We start from the raw sequence: 25,000 nt of genomic DNA on the forward strand, positions 1-25,000 counted from the left end.
AATTTCCACCTGTGAGCAAATGAAACGTCACTGAAATTCCCATCAGTTATTAAGTAATAGCCCCCCCCCACCCTCCTACAAGGAGACGGGTCACCCCATAAGATCAGTCATATCAGGTACATGCTGAGAACAGGGATGTAGAGGAAGAAGGGGCTCCACAGCAGACCCCAATCTTATACTGGTTTATACCGGCGCCCCTCTACTCAGTGCTTGTCCCCACCGCTTGCTGCAGGGGAGCCCTTCACAGGTTCATAAAGCCCCTGGGTGGGATTGAGAGGGCAAGTTAGGCTGGGGCTTGTCCTCTGCAGGGTCCTCATAGCAGACAGAGGGGCTGACTAGTCCACATCCTTCTATTCCCCCATCACTCCATTATACTCACTATGAACCCGCAGATCAGCCCGGGCGATGTGCTTCCCGACACTGTTGTGCACGTGGCAAGTGTACTGCCCCTCATCTGTGAGCTGGGTGGATGAGAAGTGCAGGACGCCTCCATGGATACTGGCTCTGGATGAGATGCCTCCGTTCTGACCACCTGCAGGAGGCACAGGACACACAGTAAAGTCACCTGCATTTACTCTTCTCTGTCATTCACTACCTGCGGCTACTCACCTGTCCATTCCACGATGGGTGTTGGGTTTCCAGTCGCTGTGCAGCGGAACTCTGCCGGTTGACCCTGCTGGACACTCAGCTGCCTGGGTTCAATGATGGCCACAGGAGGAAGCCCTGCTCCAGCTACAATATGGTGAAGAACATATTACACCGATCACATCAGAAAACACAAGAGTCTGTGGGGTATCAGGCCCGGCAGTTTCTGGAGAAATCTGCATCATCACTGTCTATACTCAGGAGCTGTAATCACCGCTCTACAGGTAACGACATGGCTGCCTGCTCCACATTGCGGTCTATACACAGGAGCTGTAATCACCGCTCTACAGGCAACGACATGGCCGCCTGCTCCACATCACTGTCTATACACAGGAGCTGTAATCACTGCTCTACAGGCAACGACATAGCCGCCTGCTCCACATCACTGTCTATACACAGGAGCTGTAATCACTGCTCTACAGGCAACGACATAGCCGCCTGCTCCACATCACTGTCTATACACAGGAGCTGTAATCACCGCTCTACAGGTAACGACATGGCTGCCTGCTCCACATCACTGTCTATACACAGGAGCTGTAATCACTGCTCTACAGGCAACGACATAGCCGCCTGCTCCACATCACTGTCTATACACAGGAGCTGTAATCACCGCTCTACAGGTAACGACATGGCCGCCTGCTCCACATCACTGTCTATACACAGGAGCTGTAATCACTGCTCTACAGGCAACGACATGGCCGCCTGCTCCACATCACTGTCTATACACAGGAGCTGTAATCACTGCTCTACTGGTAACAACATGGCCGCCTGCTCCACATCACTGTCTATACACAGGAGCTGTAATCACCGCTCTACAGGTAACGACATGGCTGCCTGCTCCACATCACTGTCTATACACAGGAGCTGTAATCACTGCTCTACTGGTAACGACATGGCCGCCTGCTCCACATCACTGTCTATACACAGGAGATGTAATCACCGCTCTACAGGTAACGACATGGCCGCCTGCTCCACATCACTGTCTATACACAGGAGCTGTAATCACCGCTCTACAGGTAACGACATGGCCGCCTGCTCCACATCACTGTCTATACACAGGAGCTGTAATCACTGCTCTACTGGTAACAACATGGCCGCCTGCTCCACATCACTGTCTATACACAGGAGCTGTAATCACCGCTCTACAGGTAACGACATGGCTGCCTGCTCCACATCACTGTCTATACACAGGAGCTGTAATCACCGCTCTACAGGTAACGACATGGCTGCCTGCTCCACATCACTGTCTATACTCAGGAGCTGTAATCACCGCTCTACAGGTAACAACATGGCCGCCTGGTAACGATGTCTGGTCTAAACATTATACTAAACACAATGCACCAAAAGAGCACAAACACGGAGGCAGCAGGGAGGTGTGAGGTCGTGCAGCTTTAGCACTGTAACAGGAAGCCTGCACAATAGTGACTGTAGCTCTGGATGTGACTGGAGTAAAAAATAAAAAAAAATCAGGGTCAGCACAAGACTATGTCAAGTATATCTGGATGTACACGGTGAACCTAGACTTCCAGGGTTGGTGATGAAGGTGGCGGCGTCCGGTGTGATGTGAATCATACATGTAAATGTGGATGGAAAAGCCAAGGCGATGGTAAAAGCACTGGGATTAGCATGGGAGGCACGGACTGTATACATGGACTCAGGCCTGTTATATGGAGACGGGGGGATGCACACGGGGGGGGGGGGGGGATGGATGGTGGAACAGGCACTTTGGTTTGGCATGCTGCAGCCATGATCTCAAAGGGCAAGACCACTCCATGCCAACTTACATGGTCTGTGTCCTTCAATGGTTTCGAAGGGTCCATAAAACATCTGGGTGTGGGAGGCCTCTGCGGAGAAGTTAGAACGAGCTTTACTGGACAATATCATGGGAGGAAGAATCAGCACAGACGGAGCAGACACCCTACAGATGGAGGAGATTGCAGTGCAACCGCAATTATACACCACACACGCCCCACATCTCATCAAAGAACCAAGGAGAGGGAGATCAGCTTTATTAAAGAAGCACTCCAGCAAAAACCATGTCTGCCTCTATAGTGCAGCACAGGCTATTACAGAATAATGTAGAGGCTCCTGTGTTTGCCTTGTGTAGACCTGTTTTAGTTAGTGTGCGATTTATAGGTTGTCTGCCATCTTGGTTCCTTCTTCCCCTCTTATATGGTTCCCCTAATGCAGGCTACGTTTCCCATGATGCTTCTGGCTTTGCAGGGGGGCAGAATCTCATCACACGACCCTTCCTCTGCTCAGTACTTTCTAAGTGCAGCAAGTGATGATCAGTGACATAGAACGTCTTTCCTCACACTGCAGAGTCTGTGTATTCCTATGTGATGCAGCTTCAGCCTGTCTCCTCTGCCTCCTGCTAGTGATAGATGTCCGTCCTTACAAGCAGGAGACAGTAAGGAGCATAGAAATACTCTGGACTCTGCACACAGCACTCACAGGATAGTATTGACAGTTAGTGTGAGTCATGGGGGTTTTATAACTGCAACTAATCATTGTACGGACTCCCCTACAGTAATAATCACTCCTGAAGCGCTATATGCATGAAGGACATACAGAGGAACAAGGATGGAGCTGGGTGGTGAGGAGAGGGGTCTCAGAGAAGCCGGGAGGGATTTGATAGGTGATGATGTAATCCTGTAGTTCACAGAGTGACGACCTGTCTACGCATGAGAGCGCGGTCTATTCTGGTGGTCAGACGGAGATCACATGACGCAGCCGCCCACAATGAAAGGGTTCAAAATGTGCAGATGCAACTGAGCTGGAAGAAATAAACGACTGCGAGAATATTGCTGGTAAGTCGAAATTATATGTGCAAAAAAAATAATTGCTGGAGTGTTTTTTTAAGGCCTGAGCTCCACGATGGAGGAGATTACAGAACAACAACGATACACCACCATATAATGACCGGGGGGGCAGGAAACAAGAGAAGTCCTGCCCCTCCGACCGGAACACTCATACTACCAACACAAAGTTATCACCCCCAGCACGCTGTATACCACCGAGTATACCCCCCACCAGAGCCACGACACAATATATCACCCCCCAGTGGCTCCATACAATGTACCACCCCCACCACAGAGTATAACCCCCCAACACAGAGTATAACCCCCACCAGAGCCAAACATAATATATCACCCCAGTGTCTTCATACAGTGTACCAACACCACCGCAGAGTATAACCCCCACGAGAGCCGACACAATATATCACCCGCAGTGCCTGCATACATTATACTATCCACCAGCTCCCACACACGCAACACACCACCCTCCGGAGAACGCAACACACCACCCTCTCCGGCGCACGCAACACACCACCCTCTCCGGCGCACGCAACACACCACCCTCTCCGGCGCACGCAACACACCACCCTCTCCGGCGCACGCAACACACCACCCTCTCCGGTGCACGCAACACACCACCCTCTCCGGCGCACGCAACACACCACCCTCCGGAGCACGCAACACACCACCCTCCGGAGCACGCAACACACCACCCTCCGGAGCACGCAGCACACCACCCTCCGGAGCACGCAACACACCACCCTCTCCAGCGCACACACCACCCTCTCCAGCGCACACACCACCCTCTCCAGCGCAACACACCACCCTCCGGAGCACGCAACACACCACCCTCCGGAGCACGCAGCACACCACCCTCCGGAGCACGCAACACACCACCCTCTCCAGCGCACACACCACCCTCTCCAGCGCACACACCACCCTCTCCAGCGCACACACCACCCTCCGGAACACGCAACACACCAGTCTCTCCGGCGCACGCAACACACCACCCTCCGGAGCACGCAACACACCACCCTCCGGAGCACGCAACACACCACCCTCCGGAGCACGCAGCACACCACCCTCCGGAGCACGCAGCACACCACCCTCCGGAGCACACACCACACCACCCTCTCCAGCGCACACACCACCCTATCCAGCGCACACACCACCCTCTCCAGCGCACACACCACCCTCTGGAACACGCAACACACCAGTCTCTCCGGCGCACGCAACACACCACCCTCCGGCGCACGCAACACACCACCCTCCGGCGCACGCAACACACCACTCTCTGGAGCATGCAACACACCACCCTCTGGAGCACGCAACACACCACCCTCTCCGGCGCACGGAACGCACCACCCTCTCCGGCGCACGGAACGCACCACCCTCTCCGGCGCACGGAACGCACCACCCTCTCGTGCACTTTCATTGTAGTTAATACAAGACTTTCCTTATCTTACACCTTTAATTGAAACTTTCAATAAACACATTTAACAACTCTATATGGTTTATGCAATCTGTAGAGTGAGAGCACAGAGTGACCCCGACCAGAATATCCTGCACTCAGCGGCACAGGAGCGGCAGCTATGAGGTAGGCATCGGTTTCACATTATGAGGTTAGAGGTAAGTCCCCGCCTGGTCCAGGAGGACGTTATATTCACAGTCTCTTCTATACAAAGTGTCCCACAGTTCTGATGAAGAAAATTCCAGACGTCTACAGACACCTCGGCGACTTCATGTGGAGCAGAACCCCGAACCCAAAACCCCTCCATCCAACGCAGAAACACCACAGCCCCAGACAGCCTTCCCTCCACCTGTGACCCTCAGCGTGGCCCCTCCATCCTACTATTATAGAGATCGGGGTGACGATAGTCACTGCAGCGCCGGACGCCTAAACCCTGGACCAATGTTATCCACGTGACAATATCCACTAGTGGGCAAGTCAGAAGAGAAGCCCAAAACAGAAAAAGAGAAGCTGCGGCACCGGGAGAGGACCACATCACTACCAAAGCAGCAAGTGGGGGCACCAGCGCTATAGACTGAGACTGTAGAACAATGGCGGAGAACACCGGATCCCATCACCAAGGCAAAACAAGGCCACATGCTCCAGAGACAGACGAAGGGCGGGGAAATGTCGCCACATGACTTCTATATGCACCTCCTGGGCTCGTGTCCGCACATTGGGGAAGACATAAAGGGCCGCACATCTATTACTCAGTGCTGTTCCTATAGCCCATGGGCAGGTAATGGGTCACCATGAGGTGCCCGTCCCACACCACATAGATGGCACAGAACAGCAGGACCCGGAGCTGCCACTGGAGGACGCTCTGCTCTCACATGCAGCTCGTCACCTCGCAGGGGCCCCGCGCAGTCTCATTCCCCCCGTGCAATCCTATACTGGGATCTAGTCAACCTCTGGCCCAGTTACTGCCACACAAGAGGAGGTTCTGAAGCCGGTGGCTACTATTCGGGTACATGGAGGTGATCAGCACTGACCAATGGTAGTATAAGCCTCCAGTAGTCGGCACAGTAATCCTGGAGGCTGGTGGCATACAGCCCAGACCCTGGATATTCTGAGATACACGTCTTTACTTATCTTGTGTCATGTCTTATACTCTAGTCACCTCCAGAGCTGCAGTCCCAATTCTGCTGTTCCTTCATGACACTACAGTCACATTCAGCAAGTCTGTCACTGCAGCTCTGGGTGTAACTGGAGCATAAGAAGAGTCAAGTAGATCAGATCTGGATGTACAGTGAAGACGGATGCTGAAAAGATGTCAGTGCGTTCCTCCGTGTTACGGGTTAGAGCTCGCGGAGCCGAGGTGTAGAGTGAATCAGGGGGAGCGCGCGGTGCCCAGGGGATTGTGGCTTTCATCGCCTCATTATTATTGCTGGTTGCGGACAGTCCCTGTGTATATGTGAACGGCGGAGACGTGGACCTACCGCTGAGCAGCAAAACTCCTAATATCTTATTCACATTTTTAGAAAACAAACCAACATTTTATTAAAAAAATAAAAAAACACAAGTTATTATAGTGCGGGGGAGGGGGGGAGGGTGCGTCCTATATGGACTTCACATGCAACAGCTGAACACACACGTGATAAAGCAGCAGAGGGGCCGGTGACTGCGGGGGAGGGGTGCTCGCTAGCGCCTGATTTAATTTGCTCTCTCATCATGTGACACGGGCCCAGGCAGCAAAAGTGTCCAATCACGTTAGAGAAGAATCCTGGGGGTTGATGAGGAGGCAGAAGGGTGACGTGACTTCATTCCCGCATGCAAATGCATCTTTGGTGTTAGGGCACGTGGCGGAGAAGTCCAAAAAGGAAGACGCCATCGTTGCCAATGCACAAAGCCTAGAAGCCAAGTGAAGCTGACGAGACCCGCACAGGACAACGCCGCACAGGCCGCTCACCGGGGGTGCAAGCAAGAAGAGCGGGGGAGCGGAGCACCATGCAGGTGGGTGGAGGGGTTTTAATGGTGACACTTTCACCAACCTTGAACATAGAGCGTTGCGTTGCCCTCGTCCATGTCAAACATATTGGATCCGGTACAGATGTAAATGCCGGCATCTTCTGGCTGCACATTGCGGATGGTCAGGATTCCATTGAAGTCCATCGCTCTCTCCGGCAGCTTCCCGCTGTTCTGACGGGTCCACACCAAGGTGTAAGCCGGGGACTGCAGGAAAGAAACAAGAAGGCTGACATCATAGCCCACGGGAGCAAGTAAAGCAGGTCAGAGGCCGCCACATGTCTCACCGAGGTCACCTGCCCCTGACAGGGCCTCTCCATACATTGATGTACATGGGGGGCCGGACACAGACTATACATACGATGAGTGGAGAGACCTGCTCCTATCTGCCCGCTCACCAGCCGCCCGCTCGCTCACCACCCGCCCGCTCACCAGCCTCCCGCTCACCAGCTGCCCGCTCACAACTCGCCCGCTAACCACCAGCCCACTCACCAGCCTCCCGATCACCACTCGCCCGCTAAGCACCCGCCCGCTCACCAGCCTCCCGCTTTCTATCCTCCCGCTCCCCATCCTCATACTCACAGTGCTCTTTGCTGTACATATGAAGGTCACGTCTGCGCCGTGCTGGACACTCTGGACCCTCTGCTCCTCCACAGTCACTGTAATGGGCCTAATGGGAGCAGCTGGAAGATGAACCAAGATCAACAATGTTATTCCACAAGTGAGACTCCCTCCCCCGGTGTTATGTAGCAGAACCCAGCGCGCATAATTTCAGATGTGTGCAGAAACTAGAGGGTTATGTAACAAGGAGACCAGGTGCCAGTCACAACACCCGGTCCTACTGGAGGGACGCAACCAAACAAAACCCGGTCCTGCTGGAGGGACACAACCAGACAAAACCCGGTCCTGCTGGAGGGACAACCAGACAACACCCGGTCCTGCTGGAGGGACGCAACCAGACAACACCCGGTCCTGCTGGAGGGACGCAACCAAACAAAACCCGGTCCTGCTGGAGGGACACAACCAGACAAAACCCGGTCCTGCTGGAGGGACACAACCAGACAACACCCGATCCTGCTGGAGGGACACAACCAGACAACACCAGGTCCTGCTGGAGGGACACAACCAGATAACACCCGGTCCTGCTGGAGGGACGCAACCAAACAACCACCGGTCCTGCTGGAGGGACACAACTAGACTACACCCGGTCCTGATGGAGGGACGCAACCAGACTACACCCGGTCCTGCTGGAGGGACACAACCAGACCACACCCGGTCCTGCTGGAGGGACACAACCAGACAAAACCCGGTCCTGCTGGAGGGACACAACCAGACAACACCCGATCCTGCTGGAGGGACACAACCTGACAACACCAGGTCCTGCTGGAGGGACACAACCAGATAACACCCGGTCCTGCTGGAGGGACGCAACCAGACAACAACCGGTCCTGCTGGAGGGACACAACTAGACTACACCCGGTCCTGATGGAGGGACGCAACCAGACTACACCCGGTCCTGCTGGAGGGACACAACCAGACCACACCCGGTCCTGCTGGAGGGACACAACCAGACCACACCCGGTCCTGCTGGAGGGACACAACCATACCACACCCGGTCCTGCTGGAGGGACGCAACCAGACAACACCTGGTCCTGCTGGAGGGACGCAACCAGACAACACCCGGTCCTGCTGGATAGACACAACCAGACAACACCCGGTCCTGCTGGAGGGACACAACCAGACAACACCCGGTCCTGCTGGAGGGACACAACCAGACAACACCCGGTCCTGCAGGAGGGACACAACCAGACAACACCCGGTCCTGCAGGAGGGACACAACCAGACAACACCCGGTCCTGCTGGAGGGACACAACCAGACCACACCCGGTCCTGCTGGAGGGACGCAAACAGACAACACCCGGTCCTGCTGGATGGACACAACCAGACAACACCAGGTCCTGCTGGAGGGACACAACCAGACAACACCCGGTCTTGCTAGATAGACACAATCGGACAACACCCGGTCCTGCTGGAGGGACGCAACCAGACAAAACCCGGTCCTGCTGGAGGGACGCAACCAGACAACACCCGGTCCTGCTGGAGGGACGCAACCAGACAACACCCGGTCCTGCTGGAGGGACACAATCAGACAACACCCGGTCCTGCTGGAGGGACACAACCAGACAACACCCGGTCCTGCTGGAGGGACACAACCAGACAACACCCGGTCCTGCAGGAGGGACACAACCAGACAACACCCGGTCCTGCTGGAGAAACACAACCAGACCACACCCGGTCCTGCTGGAGGGACACAATCAGACCACACCCGGTCCTGCTGGATAGACACAACCAGACCACACCCAGTCCTGCTGGATAGACACAACCAGACAACACCCGGTCCTGCTGGATAGACACAACCAGACAACACCCGGTCCTGCAGGAGGGACACAACCAGACAACACCCGGTCCTGCAGGAGGGACACAACCAGACAACACCCGGTCCTGCTGGAGGGACACAACCAGACCACACCCGGTCCTGCTGGAGGGACGCAAACAGACAACACCCGGTCCTGCTGGATGGACACAACCAGACAACACCAGGTCCTGCTGGAGGGACACAACCAGACAACACCCGGTCTTGCTAGATAGACACAATCGGACAACACCCGGTCCTGCTGGAGGGACGCAACCAGACAAAACCCGGTCCTGCTGGAGGGACGCAACCAGACAACACCCGGTCCTGCTGGAGGGACGCAACCAGACAACACCCGGTCCTGCTGGAGGGACACAATCAGACAACACCCGGTCCTGCTGGAGGGACACAACCAGACCACACCCGGTCCTGCTGGATAGACACAACCAGACAACACCCGGTCCTGCTGGAGGGACACAACCAGACCACACCCGATCCTGCTGGATAGACACAACCAGACCACACCCGATCCTGCTGGATAGACACAACCAGACAACACCCATTTCTGCAGGAGAGACACAACCAGACAACACCCGGTCCTACTGGAGGGACAAAACCAGACCACACCCGGTCCTGCTGGAGGGATGCAAACAGACCACACCCGGTCCTGCTGGAGGGACGCAACCAGACAACACCCGGTCCTGCTGGAGGGACGCAACCAGACAACACCCGGTCCTGCTGGAGGGACGCAACCAGACAACACCCGGTCCTGCTGGAGGGACGCAACCAGATAACACCCGGTCCTGCTGGAGGGACACAACCAGACAACACCCGGTCCTGCTGGAGGGACACAACCAGACCACACCCGGTCCTGCTGGATAGACACAACCAGACAACACCCGGTCCTGCTGGAGGGACACAACCAGACCACACCCGATCCTGCTGGATAGACACAACCAGACCACACCCGATCCTGCTGGATAGACACAACCAGACAACACCCGGTCCTGCTGGAGGGACACAACCAGACTACACCCGGTCCTGCTGGAGGGATGCAAACAGACAACACCCGGTCCTGCTGGAGGGGGCACTGGATTCCATTCATCCCCACTGTAATGTAATAGTATGGTGGGAGATGTGGGGTTTAGCTTTCCTGTATCTTATTACATGAGTCAGTACAGGATAAAATGCGCTGCATCTGGAGGAGCGGGAAACTCTAAAGGAATAATCAGCAAATTAATGACGCGGCCGGCACTAGTAGGGGAACACAAGCAACGTACAAACCTCAGCACCTGCTGCATGTGAAGAGTCCCAGAAATGGCAGCTTGAACCAAACAATGTGAATATTATATACAGATCAATACTGGATTACAGCGGTTTACAGATTACAGCTGTGTGCAGATTACAGAGGTGTGCAGATTACAGAGGTGTGCAGATTACAGCGGTGTGCAGATTACAGTTGTGTGAATCATGTTTTTCCGGTTTACCTTAGCCCATAATAAAAGTTAATATATAAATAAGAGAAAAAATAAAACAAAGAAAAAAAGGAAAGGAAAAAAGTTTTACTCCAAAATAAAAGTGCACATCTCCCCGTGCCCACAGGTGGCAGCATTACCTGGCGTTGCAGGAGAGCATTTTGCAGGACCGCCAGGTGCTCAGGTAATAACATCCTTATTACACACAGAATGTCGGTTACCCCAGACATAGAATAATTACCCCCGGCACTATCCGGCCTTCACTAAAACATTTCTGGATAATCCTCACAAATCTGGTCAAACGGCCACAGTCATGAAAGGGTTAATAAAGGGGACGCTTCTTCTGGGACTCTTACCGCGGACGATGATCTCTGCTCTGCTGGTGTTCACATACTGGTAGTTGCGGCAGGTACAGATGTAGACTCCAGAATCTGACGGCTGCAGGTTGGGGAAGTGCAGGACCTCACCTGAGAGAAAACAGAGGAGAGAGGACAGGTGACGAGGGAGGACAGGTGACGAGGGAGGACAGGCGACGAGGGAGGACAGGCGACGAGGGAGGACAGGCGACGAGAGAGGACAGAGGAGAGAGGACAGGTGACGAGAGAGGACAGGTGACGAGGGAGGACAGGCGACGAGGGAGGACAGGCGACGAGGGAGGACAGGCGACGAGAGAGGACAGGCGACGAGAGAGGACAGGTGACGAGGGAGGACAGGTGACGAGGGAGGACAGGTGACGAGAGAGGACAGGTGACGAGAGAGGACAGGTGACGAGAGAGGACAGGTGACGAGAGAGGACAGGTGACGAGAGAGGACAGGTGACGAGGGAGGACAGGTGACGAGGGAGGACAGGTCACGAGAGAGGACAGGTCACGAGAGAGGACAGGTGACGAGAGAGGGCAGGTGACGAGAGAGGACAGACCAAGACCATACATGAACAAATATCTCTATGGACGGTAGCTCGGGGGAGGGGTCACCATAGTGATCAGCAGATATGAGACTGCCCCCAAGCGGATATCAGGATGAGACTGCCCCCGAGGGGATATCAGGATGAGACTGCCCCCGAGGGGATATCAGGATGAGACTGCCCCCGAGGGGATATCAGGATGAGACTGCCCCCGAGGGGATATCAGGATGAGACTGCCCCCGAGCGGATGTCAGGACACATCACACATTGAGTCTGTGCCCTTAGTGGTTATCAGGTTTTATCCCACACGTGCGACATATTAGATGTGTTGATTTTTGGCTTTATTTTACCTTTTTCCCTCAGGTGAGAGACTGCAGGAAGTGGTTGCCCGTCTTCTCGTGACCAGAAGTAGTAGTACGGAGGATCACCAGTTCCTTGGCACCGGAGACTCGTTTCGCCACCTGCAGCAACTGTTTTCTTCTCGGGGTAGATCCGGACAATGAAGTTCGATTGTCTGTCTGAAATAGAATTGGACTTGATGTCACCCGGGCCCTGTAACAGCTTTACCCTGGGAACACCACGACCACTGACGTTCTTACCCGCTGGGACACATTTCTGTCCTCGGATGTTGGGGTTACCAGTGTATCCTGGAGCGCACCTGTCACAGAAGATAAGACCACAAGGTGAACACTCAGGGCTGGCACCACCTGTGTATGCCCAGGTACAGGCGGAGAACAAACCCCACTATGCAGATAGGAAGAAATATCACACGTCTGATCGTGTGATCATGGGGCCCTAATGGTCAAGTGTCACTTACCAGTTACCACCAGTCTGGGAACATGAAACATGGCAGTGACTGAGTGGGACGGAGATCCCCCCCCCAGAACGCTGTACAGATGGGGGACAATCATACAAGGACGGACGAATCTACCAGGGTCTCAGGGACGTGGTCCCTACAGGAAGGTGGCACAAACATCCATGGGACCCACAAGTCATGCCAGTAACAGCAGCGTCCCCCACTCAGGACTGACCTCTCACAGTATTGACCTGTGTACCCTAGGGGGCAGGCCGTGCACCTATAGCCACCGGCGCCATCCGTCTCACAAGTCTTGGAAAACCTGAATCAAACAAAATACAGAAGAAAATCAAAGAGAATATAATACAATATAATCCTCCTCATAACTGACGGCAGGACACAACCAACAGCACAATATAATACTACAGCCACCATGATGATATAATATAATACTACAGAAACTATGATGATATAATATAATACTACAGAAACTATGATGATATAATATAATACTACAGATCCGTCACCTCTACACCTGTATAACACCCGTCACCTCTACACCTGTATAACACCCGTCACCTCTACACCTGTATAACACCCGTCACCTCTACACCTGTATAACACCCTGTCACCTCTACACCTGTATAACACCCTGTCACCTCTACACCTGTATAACACCCGTCACCTCTACACCTGTATAACACCCGTCACCTCTACACCTGTATAACACCCGTCACCTCTACACCTGTATAACACCCGTCACCTCTACACCTGTATAACACCCTGTCACCTCTACACCTGTATAACACCCTGTCACCTCTACACCTGTATAACACCCGTCACCTCTACACCTGTATAACACCCGTCACCTCTACACCTGTATAACACCCGTCACCTCTACACCTGTATAACACCCGTCACCTCTACACCTGTATAACACCCGTCACCTCTACACCTGTATAACACCCTGTCACCTCTACACCTGTATAACACCCTGTCACCTCTACACCTGTATAACACCCGTCACCTCTACACCTGTATAACACCCGTCACCTCTACACCTGTATAACACCCGTCACCTCTACACCTGTATAACACCCGTCACCTCTACACCTGTATAACACCCGTCACCTCTACACCTGTATAACACCCGTCACCTCTACACCTGTATAACACCCGTCACCTCTACACCTGTATAACACCCGTCACCTCTACACCTGTATAACACCCGTCACCTCTACACCTGTATAACACCCGTCACCTCTACACCTGTATAACACCCGTCACCTCTACACCTGTATAACACCCGTCACCTCTACACCTGTATAACACCCTGTCACCTCTACACCTGTATAACACCCGTCACCTCTACACCTGTATAACACCCGTCACCTCTACACCTGTATAACACCCGTCACCTCTACACCTGTATAACACCCGTCACCTCTACACCTGTATAACACCCGTCACCTCTACACCTGTATAACACCCGTCACCTCTACACCTGTATAACACCCGTCACCTCTACACCTGTATAACACCCGTCACCTCTACACCTGTATAACACCCTGTCACCTCTACACCTGTATAACACCCGTCACATCTACACCTGTATAACACCCGTCACCTCTACACCTGTATAACACCCGTCACCTCTACACCTGTATAACACCCTGTCACCTCTACACCTGTATAACACCCGTCACCTCTACACCTGTATAACACCCTGTCACCTCTACACCTGTATAACACCTGTCACCTCTACACCTGTATAACATCCCTGTCACCTCTACACCTGTATAACATCCCTGTCACCTCTACACGTGTATAACACCTGTCACCTCTACACCTGTATAACACCTTGTCACCTCTACACCTGTATAACACCTGTCACCTCTACACCTGTATAACACCTGTCACCTCTACACCTGTATAACACCTTGTCACCTCTACACCTGTATAACACCCTGTCACCTCTACACCTGTATAACACCTGTCACCTCTACACCTGTATAACACCCGTCACCTCTACACCTGTATAACACCCGTCACCTCTACACCTGTATAACACCTGTCACATCTACACCTGTATAACACCCTGTCACCTCTACACCTGTATAACACCTGTCACCTCTACACCTGTATAACACCTGTCACCTCTACACCTGTATAACACCTGTCACCTCTACACCTGTATAACACCTTGTCACCTCTACACCTGTATAACACCTTGTCACCTCTACACCTGTATAACACCTTGTCACCTCTACACCTGTATAACACCTTGTCACCTCTACACCTGTATAACACCTTGTCACCTCTACACCTGTATAACACCTTGTCACCTCTACACCTGTATAACACCCTGTCACCTCTACACCTGTATAACACCCTGTCACCTCTACACCTGTATAACACCCGTCACCTCTACACCTGTATAACACCTTGTCACCTCTACACCTGTATAACACCCTGTCACCTCTACACCTGTATAACACCCGTCACCTCTACACCTGTATAACACCCTGTCACCTCTACACCTGTATAACACCCTGTCACCACCACACCTGTATACCGGTGCGGTTACTTTCTGACTGTGATGTGGTCATACGTACTGGTTCTCTGGGTCACTTAACGGGCATGCACAAGGCTGGCAATCCTCCGGGGTTCCCGCTGTGGCATCGCCATAGTATCCCTGCGCACACTTGTCACAGAACTCGCCGCCAGTGTTGTGTAAACAGTTCTAGGACAAGGAGAGTTCACGTTAAAAGAAGAATTTCTCCATAAGGGGTAACCACGGAATATGAGGGACAGGGGCAGAAATCTCCATTATCTGCTGGTGCTCGGAGTAAGCGGGATATGTCTGTAGTGGAGGTGGTGACCCTGCACATGATGTGTATATATATATATATATGATGTATAAGGGAAAATGATCTGATTGTTTCTATGATCCGAAGTGGAGAGGCACCATAAAGAGCAGCTGTCATTTTGGAGGGGTTGATGCGGCCGTGTAATATTACATTAATGTGTGATCCCGGAGATATCAGCGGATCACCAGAGCACCTGAAATCTGAAGGGGGTCGTAGTGTGGAGAAAAAAAAGAGGAGGACAAGCAGAAGACGACCACGTGACACCTTAATAAAACCTCCAGTGTTCCAGTGACTGTGTAACGTCTCCGGGCCCCTCCACCATCAGATCCAGGGGCCACAGTAATACCGTTCTGAACAGCACTTACCAAGCAGACGCCACTCTCTGGGTGACAAGTCTCCGAGTGCCCATTACAATCACAGGGTTCGCAGTGCCCAAGGTACAGACCTCCTCCAGTTCGGGTGTAGCCGGGGGCGCAGTCCTGTCATAGAGATCGCACTTAGTTAACGTGGTCCCCACCCGGGACATCAGCTGTAGGGGCTTCATATGTTACGGCCTCACCTGACAGGACAGTCCCCTGTAGCCGGGGGGGCAGCGGCACTCCTCCACCTCCAGGGCCTGGGGCAGGCTGGTATACGAGGGTCCCGCGGTCTCCATACTCACACCAGTAATACCGGCAGATATCATGTCAGTGGAGTAAGACGCTCGTATAAGAATCTCATCCAGATCTGCCAGCGCCATCAGCAGGTGCTCCCGCGTGGCTTGCTGCCCGTCCGGACGCTTCCATTGACTCTGCCGAACAGTTGAGGGTGACATTAAACCAATGGCCGTCCTGACTTCACCGTCAAGAGGACGCACTCCTTGTTTCTAAGCCCAGTCTCACCTCTCTGAAGGCGATCTCAAAGGTTTTGCTCTCACGAGGACGCAGTTCAGTCTGATAAGCGACCAATGTGATGTCATTCCCCTGGAAGAGAACAGAGCGGATTATGGATGGTTGGGTAGGAGCGATGCCCTCGTCTCATCCATGCCGCATCATATTACTCTACCCGCGGCCTCCGTGATGGGACTATAACCAGGAGACACGAAGAACGACTACTCTCATTCTCCTCAGTAACAATGGAACAGAAAAGCCGAAGCTCGGGTCATACCGTGATCTGCACGTCCGCATCAGGCAGCGGCGACCCCCGGACTCCAGACGTGTAGGTCAGCGTGTAGCGAAGCGTTCCACCATAAGACGTCACCTGCGAAGTAACGGAAGGAGAGTCAGAGATCGCACGCGGGGCTGAGGGAAACGCTGCTGGAGACGGCTTCTTATTCACAGTTTTGGTTTTTCGTTTTTTTTATTAATAGATTTTGGAGGGAACTTATATTAATAATAGAATACGTTGTACTGCGCGGCCGGAGGTGGAAACAGCCGAAAAACAGGAGGAGCCGGCGCATAAAAGCATCAGCGCGGTGGAACAGAAAAACGTAAAACGAGAAGACGGATGAGACCAGCCAAGCGGATAAAAAGTGCCCGTCTGCCCGGCTTGATGCCAGCGGTAATGCCAGGAACCTTGCCAGGTCTGGACTCTACTGAATTTGATGCGGAGCATTGCCCCCTGTACATCGCCCTCCGTACATCGCCCCCCCGTACATCGCCCTCCGTACATCGCCCTCCGTACATCGCCCTCCGTACAACATCCTCCGTACATCGCCCTCCGTACATCGCCCCCCGTACATCGCCCCACGTACATCGCCCCACGTACATCGCCCTCCGTACATCGCCCTCCGTACATCGCCCTACGTACATCGCCTTCCGTACATCGCCCCCTGTACATCGCCCTCCGTACATCGCCCTCTGTACATCGCCCCCCCGTACATCGCCCTCCGTACATCGCCCTCCGTACATCGCCCTCCGTACAACATCCTCCGTACATCGCCCTCCGTACATCGCCCCCCGTACATCGCCCCACGTACATCGCCTTCCGTACATCGCCCTCCGTACATCGCCCTCCGTACATCGCCCTCCGTACATCGCCCTCCGTACATCGCCCTCCGTACATCGCCCCCTGTACATCGCCCTCCGTACATCGCCCTCCGTACATCGCCCCCCCGTACATCGCCCTCCGTACATCGCCCTCCGTACATCGCCCCCCGTACATCGCCCCACGTACATCGCCCCACGTACATCGCCCTCCGTACATCGCCCTCCGTACATCGCCCTCCGTACATCGCCCTCCGTACATCGCCCTCCGTACATCGCCCCCTGTACATCGCCCCCCCGTAAATCGCCCTCTGTACATCGCCCTCCGTACATCGCCTTCCGTACATCGCCCCCCGTACATCGCCTTCCGTACATCGCCCTCCGTACATCGCCCTCCGTACATCGCCCTCCGTACATCGCCCTCCGTACATCGCCCTCCGTACATCCTCCGTACATCACCCTCCGTACATCGCCCCCTGTACATCGCCCTCCGTACATCGCCCTCTGTACATCGCCCCCCCGTACATCGCCCCCCCGTACATCGCCCTCCGTACATCGCCCCCCGTACATCGCCCCCCGTACATCGCCCTCCGTACATCGCCCTCCGTACATCGCCCTCCGTACATCGCCCTCCGTACATCGCCCTCCGTACATCACCCTCCGTACATCGCCCCCCCGTAAATCGCCCTCTGTACATCGCCCTCTGTACATCGCCCTCTGTACATCGCCCTCTGTACATCGCCCTCCGTACATCGCCTTCCGTACATCGCCCTCCGTACATCGCCCTCCGTACATCGCCCTCCGTACATCGCCCTCCGTACATCGCCCTCCGTACATCGCCCTCCGTACATCGCCCTCCGTACATCGCCCTCCGTACATCGCCCTCCGTACATCGCCCTCCGTACATCGCCCTCCGGCTCCTCCTGTTTTTCGGCTGTTTTCACCCCCGGCCGCGCAGTGTAACATATTCTATTATTAATATAAGTTTCCCCATAAAATATTATTAAAAAAACACCACAACGCTGACTATGTGAATCAGGGCTCGCCCACATGCTGCGGAATTGCTGCCTATTTTCGGTCTGGAATTGCGGACGGAAAACACGCATCAGAATACAGAAGCAGCAAAGTGGGCGACAATTAACATATCCCATCCACACGCTGCGGAAAGACGGACTTGTGCTGCGGAATTTCCGTACATGTCAATTCCTGCTGCGGAAAGTGACTGAATTGCTGCGTTTTTCAGAGGAGACGTCCCATCCCCCAACACTGAGAAAAACGCAGCAAAATCCGCACCATTTTCTGCATTCAAAAACGCCGGATATGGTGCGTATTTTCCGCTACTTTCTGCGGAATTGCTGAAGAAATTTTCTGCAGCAATTCCGTTACGTGTGGACAAGTCCGAAGAGATTAACTTCAGCGTCGTCCTAGGCCCTCTGCACCCGACCGCCTGCAGTCACCGACCATGATTATGGGCACGGCCGGCCACGGGCAGCCACCCGCATTTGCCATATAAAGTCTGGGCGCACGGTCCGTAAAAAAGCAAAAATATGACATGTCCGATCCTATGCGGAGCCTTTATACGGCACGGACCCCAATTATGCAGGACGGTGTCCGCGGTCGATAGAAGTGAATGGGTCCGTGATTACGGGTGACATCTCCGGTCGGGTGCAGGGGGCCTCGTTAAAGCTGTGACGGTAAAGCAGAGGCATCGCAGAGTCGCCACTGCACAACGGGAAAACGAGACGTTACAAGACGCGACATCTACACGCAGCACTCGGGGGATACGAGGACGGTGCCGGATCTCACAGCGGAGCCACAAGGGGCTTTACCTTATCCCCAAGGAAAACCTTAGGCAAGGACCAGTAGAAAACCCCTTCAGGGAACAGAGAGAAGCCCTTGTAGGTCAGAGTATACTAGGAAAAGAACAGAGAATGATATAGATACACAGAACTGTCCACGTACGGGACCCGCGCCCGGTCCATGCACCAACCACAGCACACAATGTGGCCCTTGTACCTTCTCAGCTCCTCTTAGTCCCGGCGTCTGGGAGAACAGGACATTAGTGGAGTCCTGACGTGCCGCCCGCGCGGAGGCTCCAGCCTTGAGGTATGGAAATGAAGGGTTATGGCACAGAAGGACATGGCGGACTAATGCATAATCACTGCGGGCACACAGGAGGTGCTGCGGAGGGGGCGCTGCGGAGGCGCTGCGGAGGGGGCGCACAGGAGGGGGCGCACAGGAGGCGCTGCGGAGGGGGCGCACAGGAGGCGCTGCGGAGGGGGCACATGGGACAGGAGTCCAGTGATGGGCAGACAGGAGGGGTCGTACCTCATGGGGAGATCTTTGGGACAAGGGGCCTGGAGCAGCAGATAGAGGAAACGTGTGGATTCTTGCCCAAGACTGCGCGGTATCTTCAGCGCGATGGCGGCGCGCAGGAGGCGATGGTGGACCTGAAGGTGCAACTAAAGAAGATGGCGCAAGGACTGAGCCGCCCTCTGACACATTTGTTTTGTCTTGTGAGGGACCAGAGGAAAAGCTGGAGAGAAGGTCCCAGATCTCACGATCCGTTTCTTCCTGTTTTTTATCCATCTAGAGCCAAATACCCAAGTGCAGAAGAAAAATAAGAGAGAAGGAAATAAATAGAGAATGACAGGAAGAACGAGAGAGGAAAGAGAAACAGAGATAAGTGGCGCCTCATACAAAACACCAACGGGGTTATATACAGAGAGGCAGGAATGGCCACAAACGCAAGGGTTAATGTATGGAAACGCAAGGGTTAATGTATGGAAACGCAAGGGTTAATGTATGGAAACACAAGGGTTACAGTTTTCTCTATTGAATCTAACGGGGGTCGCGCTCCATTAATGGCAGAGATGAAGGACGCTACATATATATATATATATATATATACAGCAGAGGATCAATAATACACAGTATACGACCGCCGGGCAACATTACACGAGACACCGATCCATCTAACCGATTAATTACCCATCATTCATTGCGAGATTAATTATAACCCTCGATGCCATTTGTCAGTAAATTATCATCTCACCCCTCTATTACATGCTGACATGGTATCTGCCATCACTAGCTCCCGGGGCCGGACATGTTATAGTGTGACTGCTCTAACTGTAAAGAACCCTTTCCTATATTGATGTCAGAATCCTCTTTCCTCCACACACAATGACTATCTCCTGGTCCTTTGTAAAGTCCTCGGACAGAGCTGATCATGCGCTGGTTCTCTGTATTGACCCCACATATATTTATACATGATAATAACATCACCTCTAAGACGTCTTTTTCTACAAGTTGAACAAGTCCAATTTCTCCAGCCTCTTATTATAAGCGACACCTCCCGTCCCAGGTAATAATCTAGTGGCCGCCTCTGAACCCCCTCCAGTTCTCCTATGTCCCTCACCACACATCAAACAACACACCAGCACCCGGCGTGACCGAGACATGGAGAGGGGGCAGCGAGAGGCAGCGACACTTCTCTCTGAAAACTGCACCGTGTGAATAAGACCTAGGAGCAGGACAGAAAGCGAGGGCCGGAGCAGGACAGAAAGCGAGGGCGGTAGCAGGACAGAAAGCGGGGGCCGGAGCAGGACAGAAAGCGGGGGCGGGAGCAGGACAGAAAGCGGGGGGCAGAGCAGGACAGAAAGCGGGGGCGGGAGCAGGACAGAAAGCGGGGGCCAGAGCAGGACAGAAAGCGATGGCCGGAGCAGGACAGAAAGCGGGGGCCGGAGCAGGACAGAAAGCGGGGGCCGGAGCAGGACAGAAAGCGGGGGCCGGAGCAGGACAGAAAGCGGGGGCGGTAGCAGGACAGAAAGCGGGGGCGGTAGCAGGACAGAAAGCGGGGGCCGGAGCAGGACAGAAAGCGGGGGCCGAAGCAGGACAGAAAGCGGGGGCCGGAGCAGGACAGAAAGCGGGGGCGGGAGCAGGACAGAAAGTGGGGGCCGGAGCAGGACAGAAAGCGGGGGCGGTAGCAGGACAGAAAGCGGGGGCCGGAGCAGGACAGAAAGCGAGGGCCGGAGCAGGACAGAAAGCGAGGGCCGGAGCAGGACAGAAAGCGGGGGCCGGAGCAGGACAGAAAGCGAGGGCCAGAGCAGGACAGAAAGCGAGGGCCGGAGCAGGACAGAAAGCGAGGGCCGGAGCAGGCGGAGGGAGACTGAAGCTCTCATTAAGTAAACCCTACTGGACCGCAGGACGTGCATGTTGGATGCATTGCTGCATTGCTAGGAGAGGCAGTCCCATGTAACCCAGCTACCTGGGCTTGTCGCCTGACTCGAGGCGGAGGGTCATGGTTTTCTTCGAGGTCCCCAGAAGCGACTCTTCTGCGCAATTCCTCCTCTGTCAGTGATGATTCGTTCTGCTGGATGTACAGGTTAGTTATCTATTTCTATCCTGTCCATGCACTGCGAGACAGAACCATCACACGATCCAAACCAAGAAAGCACCCAGCATGCTGAAGGTAGGGCCCAGGATCAGTGAAGGATCAGGTATGCAGGGGCGGGGTCACTGGAGGATCTGGTATGCAGGGGCGGGGTCACTGGAGGATGAGGTATGCAGGGGCTGGGTCACTGGAGGATCTGGTATGCTGGGGCGGGGTCACTGGAGGATCAGGTATGCTGGGGCGGGGTCACTGGAGGATCAGGTATGCTGGGGCGGGGTCACTGGAGGATCTGGTATGCTGGGGCGGGGTCACTGGAGGATCTGGTATGCTGGGGCGGGGTCACTGGAGGATCAGGTATGCTGGGGCGAGGTCACTGGAGGATCAGGTATGCTGGGGTGGGGTCACTGGAGGATCTTGTATGCTGGGGCGGGGTCACTGGAAGGTCAGGTATGCTGGGGCGGGGTCACTGGAGGATCAGGTATGCTGGGGCGGGGTCACTGGAGGATCAGGTATGCTGGGGCGGGGTCACTGGAGGATCAGGTATGCTGGGGCGGGGTCACTGGAGGATCAGGTATGCTGGGGCGGGGTCACTGGAGGATCAGGTGTGCTGGGGCGGGGTCACTGGAGGATCAGGTGTGCTGGGGCGGGGTCACTGGAGGATCAGGTATGCTGGGGCGGGGTCACTGGAGGATCTGGTATGCTGGGGCGGGGTCACTGGAGGATCTGGTATGCTGGGGCGGGGTCACTGGAGGATCTGGTATGCTGGGGCGGGGTCACTGGAGGATCTGGTATGCTGGGGCGGGGTCACTGGAGGATCTGGTATGCTGGGGCGGGGTCACTGGAGGATCAGGTATGCTGGGGCGGGGTCACTGGAGGATCAGGTATGCTGGGGCGGGGTCACTGGAGGATCAGGTATGCTGGGGCGGGGTCACTGGAGGATCAGGTATGCTGGGGCGGGGTCACTGGAGGATCAGGTATGCTGGGGCGGGGTCACTGGAGGATCAGGTGTGCTGGGGCGGGGTCACTGGAGGATCAGGTGTGCTGGGGCGGGGTCACTGGAGGATCAGGTATGCTGGGGCGGGGTCACTGGAGGATCTGGTATGCTGGGGCGGGGTCACTGGAGGATCTGGTATGCTGGGGCGGGGTCACTGGAGGATCTGGTATGCTGGGGCGGGGTCACTGGAGGATCTGGTATGCTGGGGCGGGGTCACTGGAGGATCTGGTATGCTGGGGCGGGGTCACTGGAGGATCAGGTATGCTGGGGCGGGGTCACTGGAGGATCTGGTATGCTGGGGCGGGGTCACTGGAGGATCTGGTATGCTGGGGCGGGGTCACTGGAGGATCAGGTATGCTGGGGCGGGGTCACTGGAGGATCAGGTATGCTGGGGTGGGGTCACTGGAGGATCTTGTATGCTGGGGCGGGGTCACTGGAAGGTCAGGTATGCTGGGGCGGGGTCACTGGAGGATCAGGTATGCTGGGGCGGGGTCACTGGAGGATCTGGTATGCTGGGGCGGGGTCACTGGAGGATCAGGTATGCTGGGGCGGGGTCACTGGAGGATCAGGTATGCTGGGGCGGGGTCACTGGAGGATCAGGTATGCTGGGGCGGGGTCACTGGAGGATCAGGTATGCTGGGGCGGGGTCACTGGAGGATCAGGTATGCTGGGGCGGGGTCACTGGAGGATCAGGTATGCTGGGGCGGGGTCACTGGAGGATCAGGTATGCTGGGGCGGGGTCACTGGAGGATCTGGTATGCTGGGGTGATGGACCAGAACCATAAAGGGACCGTGAATGATTTCTAAGCGTCGATTAGAGAAAACCACAACAAAGCAAAAAACAAAAAGCCTTAAAAGGCCAATTCATTAATCGTCCCAATATAATTCCCCTACAATAAGTGGAGAGACAGGGAAGGAAACGTGCTGCATGCAGAGTATCTCCACCTCCTTACAACGAGCAGCACACGTGGCACCATCTAATACCTTGTGGGCTCGTCGCATGCGAGCAAAGAGCATCTCCCGCTGTGTATACAAAATAAACGGGGACAAGATCAACCCCCAGCAGAGTCATCCGGAGGGACACATCATACAGGACGGGTATAGGAGGGCGGGGGAGCTATGGAGCAGGTGACCCTATGACCAGACAGGGGGTCCCCACCGCAGTAACGCCGACGGCCAGAAACAGACAATGATCCCGGGTATTTCCTGAGCTCTGACCCCCCCCCAGAATCAATGTCCGATAAAAGTCCCATTCACAGCCAGGGAGGAACGATAGAGAAGGATGAGGTATCACCACCGAGAGATACGAGGCCCCACCCTGACTGCACGCAGCCCCCCAGCCGCAGGTCACCGGTCGCTGTTCTACGCTGTACCGTGGCCGTTCAGCCCGACCTCCTGCGCTGAAAGGGATTCTTCACTTTATGTTAGAGGGGTTCCCAGAAATAAGCTGGTTGACCCCTTTAAGATTGGGATTGCTCTGGATTTGTAATGAAGAACGAGATTCAACCTAAACATAAGTGAATACATGAAGATGTGGGGCCCCGGGCCGGGCTTCTGCGGCCGGCGACCGTCATCGGGCAGGAGTTTTCTGCGCCCTGTAGTGTTAGAGGAATCTTCCGGACCGCAGCTCCCACCACGTCAGCCCCTCAGCTCATTACCTTATCCCCCTGGTAGTTCTCTGGAAGCTGCCAGTAATAGGACTCCTGCCCCAGGGGCTCGAACTGTCGATATGAGAGCTGTGGCCCATGAGCGGACATCTCCACAACAAATCCCGTCATGATACGGACGCTGTGCTGACGGTTCACCAGGGCGAAGTTCTGGAAGTTTCCAGGCAGGAATGGGCTGGTAATCTGGAGTCATGAGAAGAATGAAAAGTGGGGTCACTCGGGGCTCCTGATACAACAATCACATTTTATAGAGAAGATCAACTCCTGGTAGAAGTACAACCCCAATCATCCACACAATGCAGAACCCCACGACGAGTCTCCCGAGCCTCCGTGTCCCCGGTCTCACCAATTCCCGATGATAGCTGGAGCTGGAGCATTGCTGGGTGACCCCCATACAGAAGCACGGCAAACAGCCCCCAGGATTGTCTGCATTCAGGTAGTAGTGATTCGGGCGGCAGGTACTGCAGGAAAGACCCTCCACGTGAGGCTAAAAAGCAGAAGACGATGAGGGTCATAGACACTGGGAAACCGCACACAGAACCCGCAATGTAAAGCGGCACTCACCTTGCATGGGCACTGGCGCCGGGAGTCACAGCTGTTACT

At 54.7% G+C, this 25,000-nt stretch overlaps 1 protein-coding gene across 1 annotated transcript in view; it reads right to left on the reverse strand.

The window, feature by feature from the left end:
* The window catches only part of HSPG2 (heparan sulfate proteoglycan 2), a 198,494-nt gene that overhangs the window by 66,909 nt on the left and 106,585 nt on the right, over window positions 1-25,000 (reverse strand). Inside the window, exons 31-32 of the mRNA XM_075840580.1 lie at window positions 20,532-20,537; window positions 18,511-18,519 (exon numbers count right to left, since the gene is read on the reverse strand). Of these exons, the coding sequence (XP_075696695.1) occupies window positions 18,511-18,519; window positions 20,532-20,537 (15 nt within the window). The remainder of the gene's footprint in view (window positions 1-18,510; window positions 18,520-20,531; window positions 20,538-25,000) is intronic.

The sequence above is a fragment of the Rhinoderma darwinii genome, chromosome 10, assembly GCF_050947455.1.
Source record: "Rhinoderma darwinii isolate aRhiDar2 chromosome 10, aRhiDar2.hap1, whole genome shotgun sequence".
In the NCBI taxonomy this organism is placed as follows: domain Eukaryota; kingdom Metazoa; phylum Chordata; class Amphibia; order Anura; family Rhinodermatidae; genus Rhinoderma; species Rhinoderma darwinii.